Source organism: Lipophrys pholis, assembly GCF_963383615.2.
Source record: "Lipophrys pholis genome assembly, chromosome: 6".
Classification (NCBI taxonomy): Eukaryota; Metazoa; Chordata; class Actinopteri; order Blenniiformes; family Blenniidae; genus Lipophrys; species Lipophrys pholis.
The window spans coordinates 26282250-26299769 of record NC_137629.1 but is presented as its reverse complement, the minus strand read 5'-3'; the positions used below and the strand labels follow the sequence as shown (position 1 = coordinate 26299769).

The 17520-nt window shown below is 41.1% G+C and overlaps 1 protein-coding gene across 1 annotated transcript in view; it reads left to right on the top strand.

The window, feature by feature from the left end:
* Positions 1–17520, top strand: part of dock2 (dedicator of cytokinesis 2) — a 101011-nt gene that overhangs the window by 6795 nt on the left and 76696 nt on the right. The window contains exons 11-23 of the mRNA XM_080465242.1: positions 1115–1190; positions 1383–1459; positions 2718–2968; positions 3487–3585; positions 3741–3813; positions 4063–4166; positions 5357–5561; positions 7362–7459; positions 7543–7632; positions 7862–7962; positions 10492–10626; positions 16356–16464; positions 16824–16894. Of these exons, the coding sequence (XP_080321368.1) occupies positions 1115–1190; positions 1383–1459; positions 2718–2968; positions 3487–3585; positions 3741–3813; positions 4063–4166; positions 5357–5561; positions 7362–7459; positions 7543–7632; positions 7862–7962; positions 10492–10626; positions 16356–16464; positions 16824–16894 (1489 nt within the window). The remainder of the gene's footprint in view (positions 1–1114; positions 1191–1382; positions 1460–2717; positions 2969–3486; positions 3586–3740; positions 3814–4062; positions 4167–5356; positions 5562–7361; positions 7460–7542; positions 7633–7861; positions 7963–10491; positions 10627–16355; positions 16465–16823; positions 16895–17520) is intronic.

Below are 17520 nucleotides of genomic sequence, written 5' to 3'. Positions count from 1 at the left end.
ATACAGACATAAGAGTACGAACTAAATGTCCTGTCCTCATTTCCAACATTGTCCACCTTGATTACAGATAAGTAATATAGTATTGATGAACTACTCCGTGATGGCATGTTGCATGGAGGCCTCCTGGTTTGAATCCCAGCAGGAAAGGCATGGAGTTTAAATACTAACCAAGTGTACTGTGCAAGTCCAAAAAAAAAGAAAAAAAAAACCCATTTAAAAAACATTTTGTTTTCCTATTATATCATTACTAAAGGTTCCTTTCTGAGTTTTTGATTACTCATTACTCTAAGCTGTATTTTTAGGAGTTGGATGTGTGCCCACATGTACACAAATGCAAGTAAGCATTTATTTATTTTTTGTGGCGCCACACATGTTCCACCAGATGGCTTCACGCTCCACTGATCCACACGTTAGGAAACTAACAAATGCTCCAGTGAGGGTGAAGAAGATGGCAAGCTTGAGAATCGAATAATGCGGATTCGTTACTTTGATGAAATGCTGGCTGTGTTAATGCTTCATGAGGGAGAAAATGCATTCAGCGTCATCATTAGCCCTCAAGGACACACGGCGTGTGTCCTTAGAATATGTAAACAGGGACTTTGTATGTGTGTAAGAAAACTCCCAGAGCGCCTTTACCTTGTTTCTGAAAGCCTTGATATAAGTTTTGACAGAGAAGGCTATTGTGTCTTTCTCCATTTTACTAAAATTCACCGGTTTGGCTCGCAGCAATGACTTTTAATGGCCTCGTCAGTTGTTTTTTTTAAACTTTTTTTTCTGTAAAGGTCAGGCTAATTTTGGTCTGATCCGTCTGCCCCTGGAAGTATTAAAACTCATATTTACACCAAGAAAGTGCCCGGTTCAACTGCAATTCTTTGCACAAAACTAAAATATTGATGATGACCATCCAATACTTTATTTCTGCCCTTTTTCGCTAAAGTTGTTCCCACTGGCTCAGAAAATGTTGTCCATATCCTCGTGTAACCTCAAAAAGAAGCTACCAGATAATGTTTTGGGGCCTATTTTAGGAGCTGCTGTTTGTTTTCCTGATTAAAATCCACATTTCAAATCACTGTATTGGACTATTTTTGACACATTTGCTTTTTGTCTTTGACAGTGATGGACATCAGTGATTTAATCAAAGGGAAGGTCGAATGCGATGAGGAAAAGCAGTATTTCATCCCTTTCTTCCCGTAAGTCCCATTTTTTTCCTCCCGTGACACCACCACATCCACACTTCTCACACTTTTAATTCTCTACACACTTTGTTCCCACATTCATTCATCAATGAAGCAAACTGCAATTTTGTTTGCAAGAAAAATTCAGCATTAACACCATTTTAGCATTTTTTTTTTTCCAACTTGAGCTTGTGTGTTTGACTCCAGGGTCGTGGCTGAGAATGACTTTCTCCACACCTTACTGAACAAAGTGACAGCATCTCGAGGAGACAGTGGCGGCCAAGGTACTGCTTTCACACTCCCAGGCTTTGTGCTCATGTTTCCCCTCCATGTGACAGCTCATGCAAAAGTCAGAGGTCCTGTATGGGCTGAAGGCTCCCACTGGTCTTTGCATGCTGCAATCACATTTTGAAACATTTCCATTTCTCAGTGTGTCCTTGTCTCTTTTTCCTCTGCACAGCAGGCCAGAATGAAGATCATTATACTGATGGATTGCTTTTGCTCTAATGTTTTCATTATGCTCGCCCTTTTATTTTTTTTCCCCCCTCACTGCCCACTACTCTGTGTTTGTGACTGACTTGGCCAAGCTGTATGGGAGACACTGTCTTGTTCCACATGGAGTCACATACATGTAGGACTGCACTGTCATATCGTTCAGGTTTTTATCTTCCTCTCACTCCTGAGAGCCGAGAGCGTGACCCAGATATGGACGGAGCGCCCGGACGAGCAGATATGGAAGGAACACCTGAGGCCATCAGTTGCCTGTTCTTCACATTACTCACCTCTAATCTCTTACTTCAAGATGTTTTGTGGATTTCTCTTCCTGCCTCGCTTCTCTCTGTCCCTTACTTTCCAACTCACGTTCACCAATTTATTTTCCATTGTATTTCCACGATTTGTGTTTTTAACATAATTCCTCTAAAAGCTGTGACAATTTGTTCAGGTTCCAATATCTGTCTGTTTTAATAATAACACCATCTTTTCACTTTCCTCTCTGATTCGCTGTTTGACATCTTTTTCTGAAATCGGCAACATAAGTTTTGTATTGATTTCAGTCGAGTTTGTAGCACTTGGCAGACATTTCCACAGCTCTACTTCACTTTAGGATTATGTTTCCCCTCCCCATAACATTTTTACACAAAGTGGCGCATGCATTAAGTCCAACCCTCAGGCGTCATGTTTCAGCGTTTGAAAACATCTTAAAATGTTTTAAATTCAGTTTGCGCGTTGGGACCTTGAAAAACCTTTTCCCAGTCATTTGACTTTCATATGCATTTACTTACCTGCAAGAGAAATGAAAACTGTTTTCTCTGGAAGGTGACTAAAAACTAAGTAATGGAGTGGCACTATTTGTGAACACAAATGTTCTTAAATTATTCATATTTGGCCCCACAACGTTCTGTAAGGCTCTCACATTAACTCCCTCCTGCCCGTTTGTTGCTGTATGTCAGAGTTAGAGTCACACTTCAGGCTTTGTCGGAAATTATTTTATTGCAAAGCAATTCTAATCAATATATCTTCTCCTGTGACCCCGTCCTGCAGGTCTGTGGGTCACCATGAAGGCTCTGATAGGGGACATCGTTCAGATTCGAAAAGAATACCCACACCTAGTGGACCGCAGCACCGTGGTTGCCCGAAAACTGGGCTTCCCAGAGATCATTATGCCGGGAGATGTCCGCAATGACATCTACCTCACCTTACAAGGGGGCGACTTCGACAAATACAACAAGACAACACAGAAAAACGTGGAGGTCATCATGTGGGTCTGTGATGAGGAGGGGAAGGTCATACAGGTGAGCAGACTGAGGAAAGAGGACGTAAAAGAGGCCGGTGTGTGTATTTAAACTAGGCAGGGGTGTGTATAAACAGGGACTGGTTTGTGAGGGTCGAGGTGGACGGTGCAGGTGTAAAAAGCAGGCGTGGTGTTTTCGAAGATTAATTTGGGATGGGCCAGTGAACAAACACAGCACTGGTCAAGCACTTACTCACCTTCTCATAGAGAGAGCCAGCTTCAGGCCTGAATGAAAATCCATCTTAGACACACACACAAAGACACGTACGCGTGTGCACGCACACACACACACTATCAGTGACATTGCAACAGCTTACTCTGCATTGTACAGTATTATCCCTAAAATATGTACAGTAATTAAATTGAAATTTAATTTTTGAATGGAGATCAGCTTCTTGGCCCCAGGAAGATGACAGGTACCCAAGTTATCAGTACGGAGACAGATTTAGAATTTTATCATGCACACAAAAGTCACTCAGACATATATATTTTTTTCTCTGGGATATTTCTTTTCCCCAGAACTCCATCTGTCAGGGAGCCGGGGATAAGGCGGTCAATGAGTACAGGTCTGTCATCTATTACCAAATCAAGCAGCCCCGCTGGATGGAGACATTCAAGGTGTGTGTGCATGTTTGTTAAAAATTCTATTTGTTAAATTCCATTTGCATTCTGTTGCGGTATTCCCCTAAAAAAACAAATCGATTCACAGGTATTGTGTACGTTTGAAATATCTGTACTATTGCATTCCATTGTTAACATAAGCTCTCCTCCAGGTGGCAGTCCCTCTGGAAGAAATGCACAAAATTCACTTGAGATTTATGTTCCGACACCGCTCTTCCCAGGAATGTGAGTATGATCCGCTTTCCTCATAACACTCTTTAACTCCACTCCTCGTGGTGCCGGAGCCCGATGTGACACTGAAAGAACCAAATGATTGTAGCCAATTTGGAAAACGACCCAAGTCATTACTGCATACCCTTGATTATACAAACGAGTGGCTTTCTTCCTTTCATTTCTGAATCCTCGCCCTCCCTCCTCTGTGTCTCTCCTCCTTCTCCTGACTTCGTCGTACACGTTCTTCTATTTCATCTCCAGCCAAGGACAAGAGTGAAAAGAACTTCGCTATGGCCTTTGTGCGACTGATGAAGGATGATGGCACGGTTCTACAGGACGGACTCCATGATCTGGTGGTCTTCAAGGTCAGGACCAGTAAACACTCGCTTGCAGAATGAAAAGAGATGGACTTGTGACACGCTCCAGTGTGTCTTTCAAAGAACAAGGAAACCAAACAGAGAATGAGTGGGGAACAATGTCTCTGAACACCAGTTTTATTTAAATACAGATATGTAAATTATTCATTGCCATCCAAGTCCCATCTTTCTCATCCCGCGGTTCACAGAATAATACTATGATGTAAATGAATACCACATGAGCCCTTAAAGCTTTAAGAAATAGACAAGTAGTTTATTAGAGTTTCATCATATTAGATCAACAATTTGAATTTGAATTGATGAACTACAGGTTTTGAATTTGTTTTATAGTGTGTCGATTAAAAGTGACAGCATATCATATAGTCTTTACAAATATTGACTGCCAATAAAACATATAGGACCAGAGGAAGAGTGTTTATTTGCAACAATCATAAAAGGGGACCGAAACCTAGACTGTCTGGACAGGAGATTATGGTCGCAGGGACAAGTTGAATGAAGCCAAATAGATTTGCTGCTAAATGAGGCAGAGCTAAGATTGAATCCCCTTATTGATTAAATGCCAAATGCAATGAAGATTAATTACTCTTGATTCACTCAAAGACCAAATGGATGGTTCCCCTATGCCCTCGTTCTCGATTATCTCTCGTTATCCCTGCATTCCTCTCCATCTCCGGGCACTCCTAACTTCAATCTCTTGCTCCCAATCACTCACCGCTTATTTGTGTGGCATTCATGGGTATTCAGTTCTGATTTGTTAAAATAATTTATAGCTTCAAGATAAGCGTTAAGGTTTGGACATTATGGTAGGAAAGAATTTTTGTTGTCTTGGCAAGTGTTTTTGTAACTGGTCTGACCCTGCTTTAAAAAATGGCTTCATAAAGTTGAGTGAGGCAAGAGTAGATGGGCCCCCGCCTTCACAAAGGTTTACAGCTGTGGAACAGGTGACGTCAGTCATTGTTTGTCATCTGTCCTTGATGTCTGGCCTGATACATCAATTTAACTCTGTGTCTCTTTGTTTTCTGCACCCATATTTACAGCAAGACATTTTGGGCAAACACAAGAAATATAACTCTTGTCGTAGAGCAGCTGGGACTGAACATCTGCACCGTCATTAACAGAGTTGTAGCAATACTGGTAACACAGTTTAATTGCAATAAGCAGTCCTTTTGTCCTCTCAGGGAGACAGCAAACGCATGGAGGACGTAAACTGCTACTTATCTTTGCCCTCCACCCGCCGCCACCACCATGGCCATGACCCCCACAAGATGGCAGCGCTGAGTCGCAGCTCCAGCAGCGTGTCCGGGAGTGGAGGTCTGTCAGTCAGCTCCAGAGACAGCTTCAGCATCTCCACTCTGGTCTGCTCCACCAAACTCACTCAGAACGGTAGGTGCAAGTGTGCGCAGAGCGGGCGCCTCACTCTTCATGGACGTCTTTGAGACGTCGTTATGCTGACACTGCTGCTCTCAAAACTTGGCAGAGCAAAACATTTTCACTTAGGAACACACATACACACACACACACACACACACACACATATATATATATACACACACACACAGAAGAGGAAAGGTCAGGGCAAACGTTATGAAGAGGTGGGTTGTACAAATTAAACCTGACACATCGAAAACATTAATTAACATGTTCTTTGAGCAGAATAATAAGGCCAGGCAAAGACAATGAATCATCGGTTGGCTGTGAAATTGGTAGAGGGCAAATCCACTGCTCAGAAAGCATATTTATGTCTGAAAATCTACTGGTCCAATGTGGCATATAGTCTTTGACTTAAATGCTTGGGAAAAAAAAAATAAGAATCTTCCTATTACGACCCGTGTATGAAAGCCAACTACTGTTATGCCAAGAATTTGTTCATTACATTAATTTTACCTGAAGGACACGTTTGGGTGTTACAGTTGTAGGAAAGTATGCAGAGGATGGAGGATGGGCTGTTTATATACTATGCATGGGTTCTATTGCCGAGGAGTGTCATCACTTTGTCCTGTACACTCATGCAGTCAGCTGCACGAGCAAGAGGTGCACACACAGTGGTGCACATCAACATGTAGCGATGCCTAAATGCACGTACACTCCAGACACTGAGGTGCATCAGACACAGGTGCAGCGCAACAGCTGCTACTGAGGAAGACAGTCCATCACTATAATGAACATTATCCTGCCATATTAATCACCTGTAACACACACACACACACACACACACACACACACACTGTGTGGGTGTATGTCTCTGTCTCTGTCCCCTTCAGTCCCTCTCTGTCTCTGTCAGGCAGGCATTCACGCATTGTTGTTAAGGGCCACCCAGCAGATGTGTAGCCTGGCCTGGTGAGTCAGAAATGATTGGACGGGGATGGCAGTGCGCTTTAAGCTGGCGGCCCTGCAGAGACGTGGAAATCTGCACCATGTCAAACTAAAGCCGAATTAGTGACAGAAACAATGCTTTAAAATGTCGAGTTAAAAATTCTCCCAACCATCATTTGACAGATTGCTTTGTTTAATTTTGAATTGAGAGGATTTGGAAAGTACACATTTAACTGCTCAATCCTGTTTACGGAGGGAATTATGGTATGGAAGTATTTATTTGAATATGCATTTAATTCAAGATGATTTATTAATTCAGACGGAGAAAACAAAGCATTGTCATTCAAAATATAAATGCTGCTCTGTTAGTAGTTTGTGCTTCATTAACAATATGCATAATCTAATGATATAATTTTGTTGCTCTCACTATTCAATAGGCTGAAAAGAAGCAGAAATATTGCTGTAAATCTTAAAACTCATTGTAAAGAAAATGGAAAACAGACTCTAGCTAGTTCTTATCATGATGCTGGGAACCTTAATGGGGTGCCCTCCCCACCTCCCTCTCTTTTTATTTTCTTCAAACTCTAATATATTTAGGTGCTTTTATGCTGAAATGGAGTGTCATGAATAGAGACTTATTTATAGCAACTATGAGAGCATCACATAAGGGGTTCATAATGGCATACCAAGAAGAACAAGAACATTGAGAAGAACAGTCATGTTTTTTTTTTTTTTGTTACATAATGTACACACACGTTATTGACCAACCATCTTGTTTTTTTCTCCACTCCTGAGTGGAGAAAAAAAACAAAAACACCCTGGATGCAAGTCCCTTAACAGAAAATACGCTTGTGTATCTCCTCTCTTCAGTTGGGCTGTTGGGACTCCTCAAGTGGAGGACTCGACCTGAACTCCTCCGAGAAAACCTGGAGAAACTTAAAATCATCGACGGAGAGGAGGTGGTCAAGGTCAGTTTAGTCAATATAAGAGTGCATCTGCGCCAAAGTGTGCTCTCGTTGACCTCCTCTGTTGTCTGTGTGCATGTGTGTAGTTCCTGCAGGACACCCTGGATGCTTTGTTCAACATAATGATGGAGCATTCACAGACGGACGACTATGACATCCTGGTGTTTGACGCCTTGGTGAGTGTGGTTGTGTATGTATCTGTGCGTCTGTGTGTGTGTGTGTGTGTGTGTGTGTGTGTGTGTGTCCACGCCTTGCCAACAGATGCGGGTGACTTCCTGACAGGTTGTCTCTGTGTGACGCGACATCGCTGTGTCTCCCTCTCCTTCACTTTCGAAATAAACACATCTGTCACGCCGTGTAAACATGTAACCGTCTCCGTCTGTCTTTTTTTATTTTCTCCGGCAGATATACATCATCGGTCTGATTGCTGACAGAAAGTTCCAGCACTTCAACACGGTGCTCGAGGCCTACATCAAGCAGCATTTCAGCGCGACGCTGGCCTACAAGTAGGCTCTAAATTCCTTTTTGATCCCATGTCTGTTTTTTCTTCCTGAACAAATGAAAGGACACATTTTTTAAAAGCGTGATTTTAGCAGCTCAGTCTCAACAGTTGGTCTTGGCTGTGTGGACTGAGTGCGCTTCTTCAAGCTCACCTGCTATTTTTGTCACATGCAAAGGGATTTGTTGAAACTAAAAATAAACCGCAGGGATTGCTGATTAATGTTTCACTTTTGAAAAGTCACATCATACTCTCTCTCTGAAGCGACTGTGCTAATCATGGTGACACATGACAACGACGGCTCAACAAATGCAAACAGGCTTCTCTGTGAAATTTATGGTACTGCTTCAATGGTGCAGTGCGGCATTACATAAGCATAAAACACCTCCGATGTGCCGTCAGAGGACGGTTGCATCGGCTTTATTTGACATGCGCTGTGATTGAAGTGAATAAAAAGATGTGGATGAAAGCCATTTATATGATCATGTTACAGTATATGGTCGTATCATTGGGCAGGCAGCATTTGTAAAGTCATGCATTTTCCATTTTGAAATATGAGAAGACGCTTTTGCTATTTGTAAGGGTGATAATGGCATCTAGCTCTAGAATATAATGTAGTTTGAGATCTCGCATCAGCATTTACATTCTATTTTATGACTGGACTGTGTTGTACTTGGGTTTGTTTTGGTTTTTCTCGTAGGCATAACTCCCAGACCAGTTAAGATATGTAGAAAATTCAAAAGCTTCTCGTCTCCAGTACCACCATTCAGTCACTGACAAGATTCACACCTTTGTAATCATGAGCCAGATATTCAAAGTTGAAGTGGTCTTCAAGTGGGCCAGTCAGTCGTGTAGTAAAAAGCTCAAACAAAGTTTCATTTGAGTTTCAAACGTTATTTGATCATGTTGTGAAACTTCAGATTTACTCTTATTGATGAAAGTAATTGCAGACTGAAGTTTTATCCGTTTTAGTCGTAGTTAACCCACAAAAGGCAGGATTGTTCAGTCTGAAAACACCACCAGGTCTTGTGATGTTCTTGTTTCAAACAGCTGAATAGTCGTCGTATCGCTTCATGACACATTGCTTTTCGAAGCATTCAAAGTGCGGACTAATTTTTACGACAAAGAGAAGTTGCTTAATGCACAGCATCAGTCATTTAACAGCTGATGTGAAGTGACTGCACACACCCTAGTTGCCACTGGAGGTCAGTGTGTGTGTGTTGGCCTTTGCAGTAAGTGTCTGAACAAGATTAGACGGCACTTCTTTACTCTGCTCCCGGCTGGCCAATGTTATAACACCGCTGGCTGCTTCTCCCACTCTGTTAATTCACTTTACTTAATTCAGTTGGACAGTAGGAAAAAAAAAACATTTATGTGCCTTGCCAAGCTCTCAGTTAGGAAATTAAAAGCATCTCTAAAGATAGGTCTGACTCCTGTTGCCAATACATGTTTTCCTTTTCCCTCCCGCTGCTTTGCTCCGCCTCCTCTTACCAGCCTTTCCCAATTACCCCACCAATCTCTTCGTCCTGTCGGCTTTTTTCTTTCCTCTTCTCCTACTATTTATGTGTCCCCATTATCACTCCATCCCTGCCCCCCGCCAGCGTGTTGGTTTTCACCCTCTTTAAGAGGGTCACTGCAGCTTATCGCCTGTCAACCCAGAGGCCGTTATGTAAAACTGTCTAACTGCCGCTCACTACACTTTAAACTGCACTTTAAAAGAATAAATCCTTGTGTGTTTGACTTTATCCATTCACCAAAAACAAAACCAGGAGAGACTAAATGGTAATGACTTTGGTAATACAGTATATAATGAGGCCACCCTGATGGAGCCGAGGCCAGATTAGAGTTAAGTTTTTAAGGGCTCTTCTTCATTATTCAAGAGGATTAGCAGTTTTTTTCTTTTCTTTTTTTTAACCAGTTCGTGGGTGATCCTTTTCTGTTATTTCAGGGAAATGGACCCATCATAAGGCTCAAAGTCTTGACCCCACGTGTGCCTGTTACAATAAGTGTTTTAATTACACCCGTTTTAAATACTACTAACACACTGTGAAGTAAGACTGTGCATGAAAATGTGTATCGTCATAAACTTAGGCTGAACTCTGTGCCTCCCACCTCGTAGCTCCAGCAGCTTTGGCACACCGACATGTTTATGTGTGTGTGTCTAAAGACGCCTTTGGGGTGTGCATGTGTTGGAGAATGATTTTTTCTTTTCACCATTTATGTGAGGGCAAATAAAAATGTCTGTGAACTATGCGAAAGGTACATCTGTCGAGGTGTGAAATAGTATTTTGCTACATTTCCACCGCCACCGTCCTGCCAGTCTTTCTCTCCCTCCTGCTCTTTCTCTGTCACTCTGTTGCACTCTTTCTGCTCTAGAGAGGTGAAAAATGAAGTTGGTGATCAACTCTTCCGACCGGTGCACCACGAGAAAAAGAATGACATTTCTGTCTGAACGATTCTGATTTCCTCCTTTCTCCTCCTCTCAATCTTTTCTCCCCTTTTTTGTTATCTTTTCCCCTTTATCATTTGCTCACAGAAAGCTGATGTCGGTGTTGAAGAGATATCTGGACGTGTCCAGCCGTGGAGAACAGTGCGAGCCCATCCTCCGAACCCTCAAAGCCCTCGAATACATCTTCAAGTTCATCGTTCGTTCACGGATGCTCTACTCGCAGTAAGTACGCCATTTTTTTGCACATTGACCATTATAGTAATGGCTTCAAATTATTTTTTAGAGCCACAAAGATGCAAGGAGAGATTCTTCAAGACGCATACACTCTCTCACACACACACACAAACCCACACACACACACACACACACACACACACACACACACACACACACACACACACACACACACACACACACACACACACACACACACACACACACACACACACACACACACACACACACACACACACGCCAGCATCTCTGCATTACCAAAGTAATGGTTTTTGACAGCCCTGCGTAAAAGGTCTGCTGATTACAGCACTAACGTTGCTAATAAGCATTGATGATGAAGTGCAGCAACCAAATGAGAGCTATTGTCAGGACAGGACTGCTGAATGGGCAGTCGACACGGTCAAACAAAGTTTCCAACAGGAAGTGTGCTCTCTCTGCTGCGAGTTCTGTCATGCAGCAAATAGGCGCAAACTTTATTTATAATAGACGAGTGGACGTTGCTGCTGACAGATCAGAAACTGTTTTGTCTGGAAATGGTCTGAGCCACGTGTTGCGTGTTTGTGTTTAGGTATACAAATTGCACACGGTCGCGTGTATAAATATATGTGATATCTTAAAAGAGAAAAGCCAGAGTTTGAAAAATTCTTTCAAAAGAGGGGTGCAGACTATCTGTCTGTCGATGACTGACCCCTTAATGCTAAAATTGGGTTTAAGTTAGGGTTATGGCAAGATTAGGGAAAGACACTCAGATGCAAAGACTAGACTGGAGGGCTGTGGAAATGTGGTGAAAGCTCCACCAAGAGAGCAGCACAACTCTACATGTCAGTGTTTTCAATTTTAAATTTAGCTGGTTAATGAATTTAGGTCTATTTGTCCTTTTAAGACAATAATGGATTTTGTCTTTTATGATCTTTTTGTTAAATGATATTGGAAATTGTAGAACAATAATGACTTATGATAATATTTTTTATTAAATTTTTTATTTTTTTGCCCATTAGTTTCAAGGTGAGTCAATTCAGATTAAAAGTTTTGTTTGTTGGCGAGTTCCTGTGAAATATTAAGGTTGACAAAATGATGCCCCATTTTGCTTATGCATGAGACGTTTATTGTTCTAGTCTCATAAGTAGGACCCACGGAGTCAGACATGTGATGTTGATGGAGTGTAGTGGGAGATGGTGGAGAAGGACTTAACTAAGTCTTTGGCTGGCTCGGCTGTTGTGGTGGTGCTCCTTTTCGAGGGCATAATAGAAACCCTCTGAATTTTAAAGGAGGTGTAGCGGACCTCATTGCCTCTGAATAAGCGGGCAGGAAGATCATTGGATTGGGGGGGTGGGTGTATGTGACAACAAAATTGACCTTCAGCTGATTTTTGACTGGATGGGTATGTTGGAGTGACTGTGAGGAAGGAGCTGCAAAAAAATGCAAAACCTCTTAAGGACTGCCAAGACAGAATGTGCTTGTGCAGACCTTTCGTGTTGAACTTACTCATTAAACGTCTTGTGTGCATACCTCAGCACATTCTGTGTGTGACAGATGTGAAAAGACAAAAATTGAATTATGTATAAGTGGATCAGAAAGTAAAGAACACTTTTGACTATATTAGAAGCATGGCTGAAAAATAAACTGAATAACACTGGAGATAGAGTAGAACCATGGTGAACGCTTTTACTTGGAGCATATTTTACTATGATTGTCAACTTAATTAAAAATGAATTAAAACGTGTACATTAACTAACGTGTTATTTCTCACTCGTTCAATTTGACTTTCTGAATATTAGAGTTACATAACGATTGGCAGAGCAAGTGTCTTAGTATGAGCATAGCAGATAAATTAAGATTATCTATAGATCTTTCATCAAGTACATAACATCTTCTGAGTGAAGATGTTGATTCATGTGCATATGCGTAATGACAGGAGAAAACCTTGAAGCGTAAATTTTGGTGTCAAACACTCGATGATGACTGGATTATTTGCATGAGTTGGGTTTTCCGTGCAGGTATTTCTGTCACCACAGTTCGACGTTTACATGAATGTTTGTGAATCCCGTCGTCCTTCCGTGTAACACTCGCGTTGACTGTGCGTCACTCAACTTCCCATGAGTATCTAAAGTCTTTAGCCTTTCTACTTTTCTCTTTTGTGTCCCTGTTGCCGAGAGTTTTGACTTCCCCCGCAACTAAAGTTTCCTAATGAATTTTGTCCTCTTGTAAAGCCTTGTGCCAACAGAAAATCAGGCATTCAGAGGAGCCAGCGGCGCTGTAGGTGCATCTGTGAATCTGCATCATTATCGCCACCCAGACTCGCAGTCATTAATGGTTAAATAGGCAGCATTGAAGATTTATTAGCTTGTCAAACCAGTGTCTGTATACATGCAAAGTCGGTTAAGAATATGTGACGTTTACTCCCAAATTATGGAAGGCACGTAATAGCAGCTTTTGCACTTTCCTTCACCTTCTTTCTCTCCTTCATGCTCTGAAGCTTCTCTCTTGTCTCGTTTAACAGTTGTATCTGTTTCTTTTTTCTTTTCCCTGAGCGCCTGCTATGTTCTATATTCATCACGCCATCCTGCCCTCATCCTCCTCCTTTTCACGTATCAACATTACATTTCTTGTACATCTATTGCAGGGTGAGTCAACTTTGCCACATAAAGAACAAAGAGGTTTTCTAATGAAATTTAGCGTTATCCCCATCACGTAATTGCCAAATTAATGTTCAATGTTTTCTGGAAAAAACAAACAAAAAAACCCATAAAAGAGCGAGGCAGATATCACGATTTGGCCAAAAATATGACTGAGGAAATTATGCGAAGAGTCTAATGATGGTATAAAACAATAATTGCTGTGTTAAAGGTCATCACATATCCATTCTCGTGTCTTGTATTTTAATTTTGTATACTTTTTTTTTATTGTTTCTTTATTGATTCTTACAATAGCTTGGCACCATAATTTTATCCTTACCAAAATGTTTAAATAATATATATATATTTTTTATCTTATACTGAATAAAGTAGTTCATATTATTTATCACCTAAAGACCTTCTTGTTGCACAGTAATGTTATCATTTGTATTCATGAGATAGAAAAATACTTGGCATTACACAACCAGTTATCTTTTCATGAATTCCAGCTTTTCCACTGTTTGTTGTTCTAAGAAGCTTTTTTTTATTTTTTATTTATTTTTAACATTGTGCAAAAGATGTACACAAATAAGATTTACCAATATTTGAGGTAGCCTGCGTCTCACTGCGCTGTCCTTGCAAGTGTGAGGGGAAAAGAAAGTTTAGAATTTTAGCATCTTAAGTACCCATGCAATATATCAACACTTCAGCATTGAATATCATGGATAGGTGGTGTGGGGTTTGGACTCTGCAAACACAAAGAAAGATTATGTTCTCAGAACGTCTCTGTTTGATCATCTGTCTCGTGTCCTGGTCTGCTGAGCAAGTGTGACATATTTGCTTGAGAGCATGTAGAAAGGTTAGAGAAGCTGTAATTTTATATCTCTATATGCATCCTTTGAACTGGATTAAAGTGATCATGTGTCGTACTAAAATATAGAAATCTCCTCTTTTAGCTCAGTGATGAGATGTGCACAACCCAGTGTCATCACAGGGACACCTACCCAGAAACATCTTGAGTTTTCTAGATCAGACACACACACGTGCACCAGCATATTCACTTATGCTGGTGGATTAAGCAGGACAATGCTTCTGTAATCAGAACTGTACTCTGCAAAGAGCCCAGTGATAATACCTCTGTGTGTTACTGCCTAATCCCTCCCTCCACATGCTAAATTCACTGTGTGCCACATGCTAATCCTTCCCTCCAGCACTCATAGCTTCCATTGTAATTAATGACTGCGCGGCGCAACAGAATCACACACAGTGGGGAGAAGGAGAGAGATGGAGGGATGGATAACTTAGGGCTGAGGAAGTGTGACCAAAGGCACGACAGAGGGATGACTACAGTTTGAATAATAGCGGCAGATCTAACCCACTTCTTTAGATTGGACTGTGTTGCAATCGTCTTTGCTCATCTTCATTTGGTTTTACCTTGGCCGCATTATCTCTTGTCAACATAATTCTGCACTGTTTATATGCAGCATTGTAATTGAATGTAGTGCAATGAATTACAAGTGTGTACTTCATGGCTCCACTGTATAAGTACTGACTCTAACTGCTTCTTATTTAAATTGAATTATTGACCGAAGGGTAGAAGTGTGATGTATCACCCACATACTAAGTGTATTTTTCACCTTATTATGGAGAGAACATGTGAGGAATGGATGCCAATTTTGACGACACCCCCTTTACCAGAAAAAAATAAACTTACTTGTAATTTTACTTGTTGCTATTGAGGACTCTAAATTTAAGAGAAAGGCAGCTCTGGCTTGATAAAAATAACTCGAAAAACATCATTACTAAACTGAAACCAATTTAAGCTGTGAAAAAAAAACCAAGTCCTTCAGCATGATTTATAATCGTATGAAGTCAGTAGATGTTTTTAAAAATAACTGCATGTTTCAAAGCCAAGAAAAAAATAAAAATCAGTCTGGGGCATAAAATTGGCACACATTTGCCTTGAAGTTTGAATATAAAATGGACTGTGGGAGGAAACAGGAGTATCTGAAGAAAAGCCACACAGCACAAGGAGAACATGCAAACTCTGCTTTAAAAGTCTCCCAAGCTGAACTAAAACCAGAGATATATTCTCGATAAGGCAAGAGCCATCAAAGCATTTTAGAACGTTATCAGTAGTGTGAGCCATAAAAGATTATTATGCAGTTCCCTATTTAAAAAGTAGTGGTGCCAGTTGATTAACTACTGAAAACTTCCTCATCTTCACTTCCTGCTTCACTTCTATGCTCTACCTCTTTTCCCTACCATTCACATCCACTCTTTGGATGGTTATTATTTTTATTTTGTTATCGCACAACCTAGAAATTTAAGGTCTTATTTTAATTTGACTTAATAGACATCCACAGAAGTGGTGTCGGCATATACATCCAGATAGCGGAGCTTTGATTACGAGAAATACGAAGTGAGAAATATGGTGGCTCATTTGCATTTCTCTCGATAAAAAAATCAGAGACTCTAAAGAAATAGAAGATAGTGTTGTGGTCAAATGAGATAAACAAAGAACTCAAGATGACTCCACACACTAAAGACAACATCTCCATGGTGAAGCATGGTGGTGACAGCATCATGTTTTTCACCAGCAGGAACTTGGAAAGGAAAACTGTATAGCGCTGAATACAGAGATTTTTTTTGAAGGAGATTTGTCAGTTTTTTTGTTCAATACAATGATCCAAAGCAGTAGTACTAGTAGTACTTAAATGTCCTGGAGTATTTCAATCAAATTTATTGATTTAAAAATGTCGTGTTTGAAATGACTTCTCTTTCATTTAACTTCACAAGTTGGGAATATTTTGTGGACGACGGTGACATAAAATTAAATCAAGAACCAAATTGAATTCCAGGTTGTTTTGAGGTAAAACAATAGACGTAATGGCTCAGGGGGTGAACCCACTTTTGCAACCCACTATACATGAATAAATGATCTCAACCTGGTTTATGTCTGCTCACATGTGATTATTTGATGTTTAGTGTCGTCTGTTTTGTGCCTTTCATCCGTCACCTTGCTTACCATGTTACGCCATCATGTCTTCACCTCGTGTGCCCTTTTTTAAACTTCTAATAATTTTCTCCTGCCATTTTCAGGCTGTACGAAGGGAAGGAGCAGGCAGAGTTCGAGGACTCTCTCAGGAGACTTTTTGAGTCCATCAACAACCTGATGAAAACAGACTACACCACCACACTCTTGCTCAGGGTAATCGCGCACTCGTACATTGTTTTATATTCTCTTCACATTCTTTTTGTCTCTATTCTGACCTTTTTTTCCCTGTCACTTCTACTATTCGGCATCTCTTGTCTGAATGCCGTCTCATCTTCTCTTTGTATTCCTGCTTCTCGATCGGCTCTCAATCTGATGTCCAAATACATCTGTATTCCACGTGAAATGTCTTCCTTTGTGTTCTCACTCCTCACACGAAAAGAAACGCACTAACAGATCAAGTCACAAAAGGTTTGGTAGGAAGGCGAGAAGCTCTGCGAAAAACAATGTCACCTTCCCACAAGATGTCCACGCAGTTTTTTAACAGTGCGTATTTATTGTGTCTATGCCATCAGGTTGCAGCTCTGAAGTACCTGCCAACAGTTCTGCATGATGTTGAGAAAGTATTTGATGCCACACTCCTCAGGTAAGCTTTTGCTTCAACACACAAACCCGGGCAGCGCACGCACGCGCACACACACACACACACACACACACACACACACACACACACACACACACACACACACACACACACACACACACACACACACACACACACACACACACACACACACACACACACACACACACACACACACACACACACACACACACACACACACAAGCATCTTATCTTTGGCCACATTCAGGCACACGCTGACAGAGAGGATGTATGGCAGCTTTCAGCTCAGCTCAAGTTTTTTTTTTTCCCACTTGACCCTTATTCTTCTGTCTCCCACACACTTCATCTAAGTCGAGCCTTACCTTCTTTATCAAGTGATAAAAATCTCATCAAACTGACATAGACACAAGGACAAACCACACTCAGGAGCTCCTTCCTCCATGTGCCCCCGAGTCAAATGACAATTTCTGCAAAAACCATCAAACAAAAGCCATTTTAACCTGCTCTTCCTCATTCTTGGAGTCCAGAAGAACAAAACGAGTTGGAATAGCTCGCTTAACCTTCTCTGACCCAAAAACAAAACTACAATATACCTTTTTTTTTCTCCCCAGGAAATAACGCCAGTGTACATCATAGTTCATCAATTG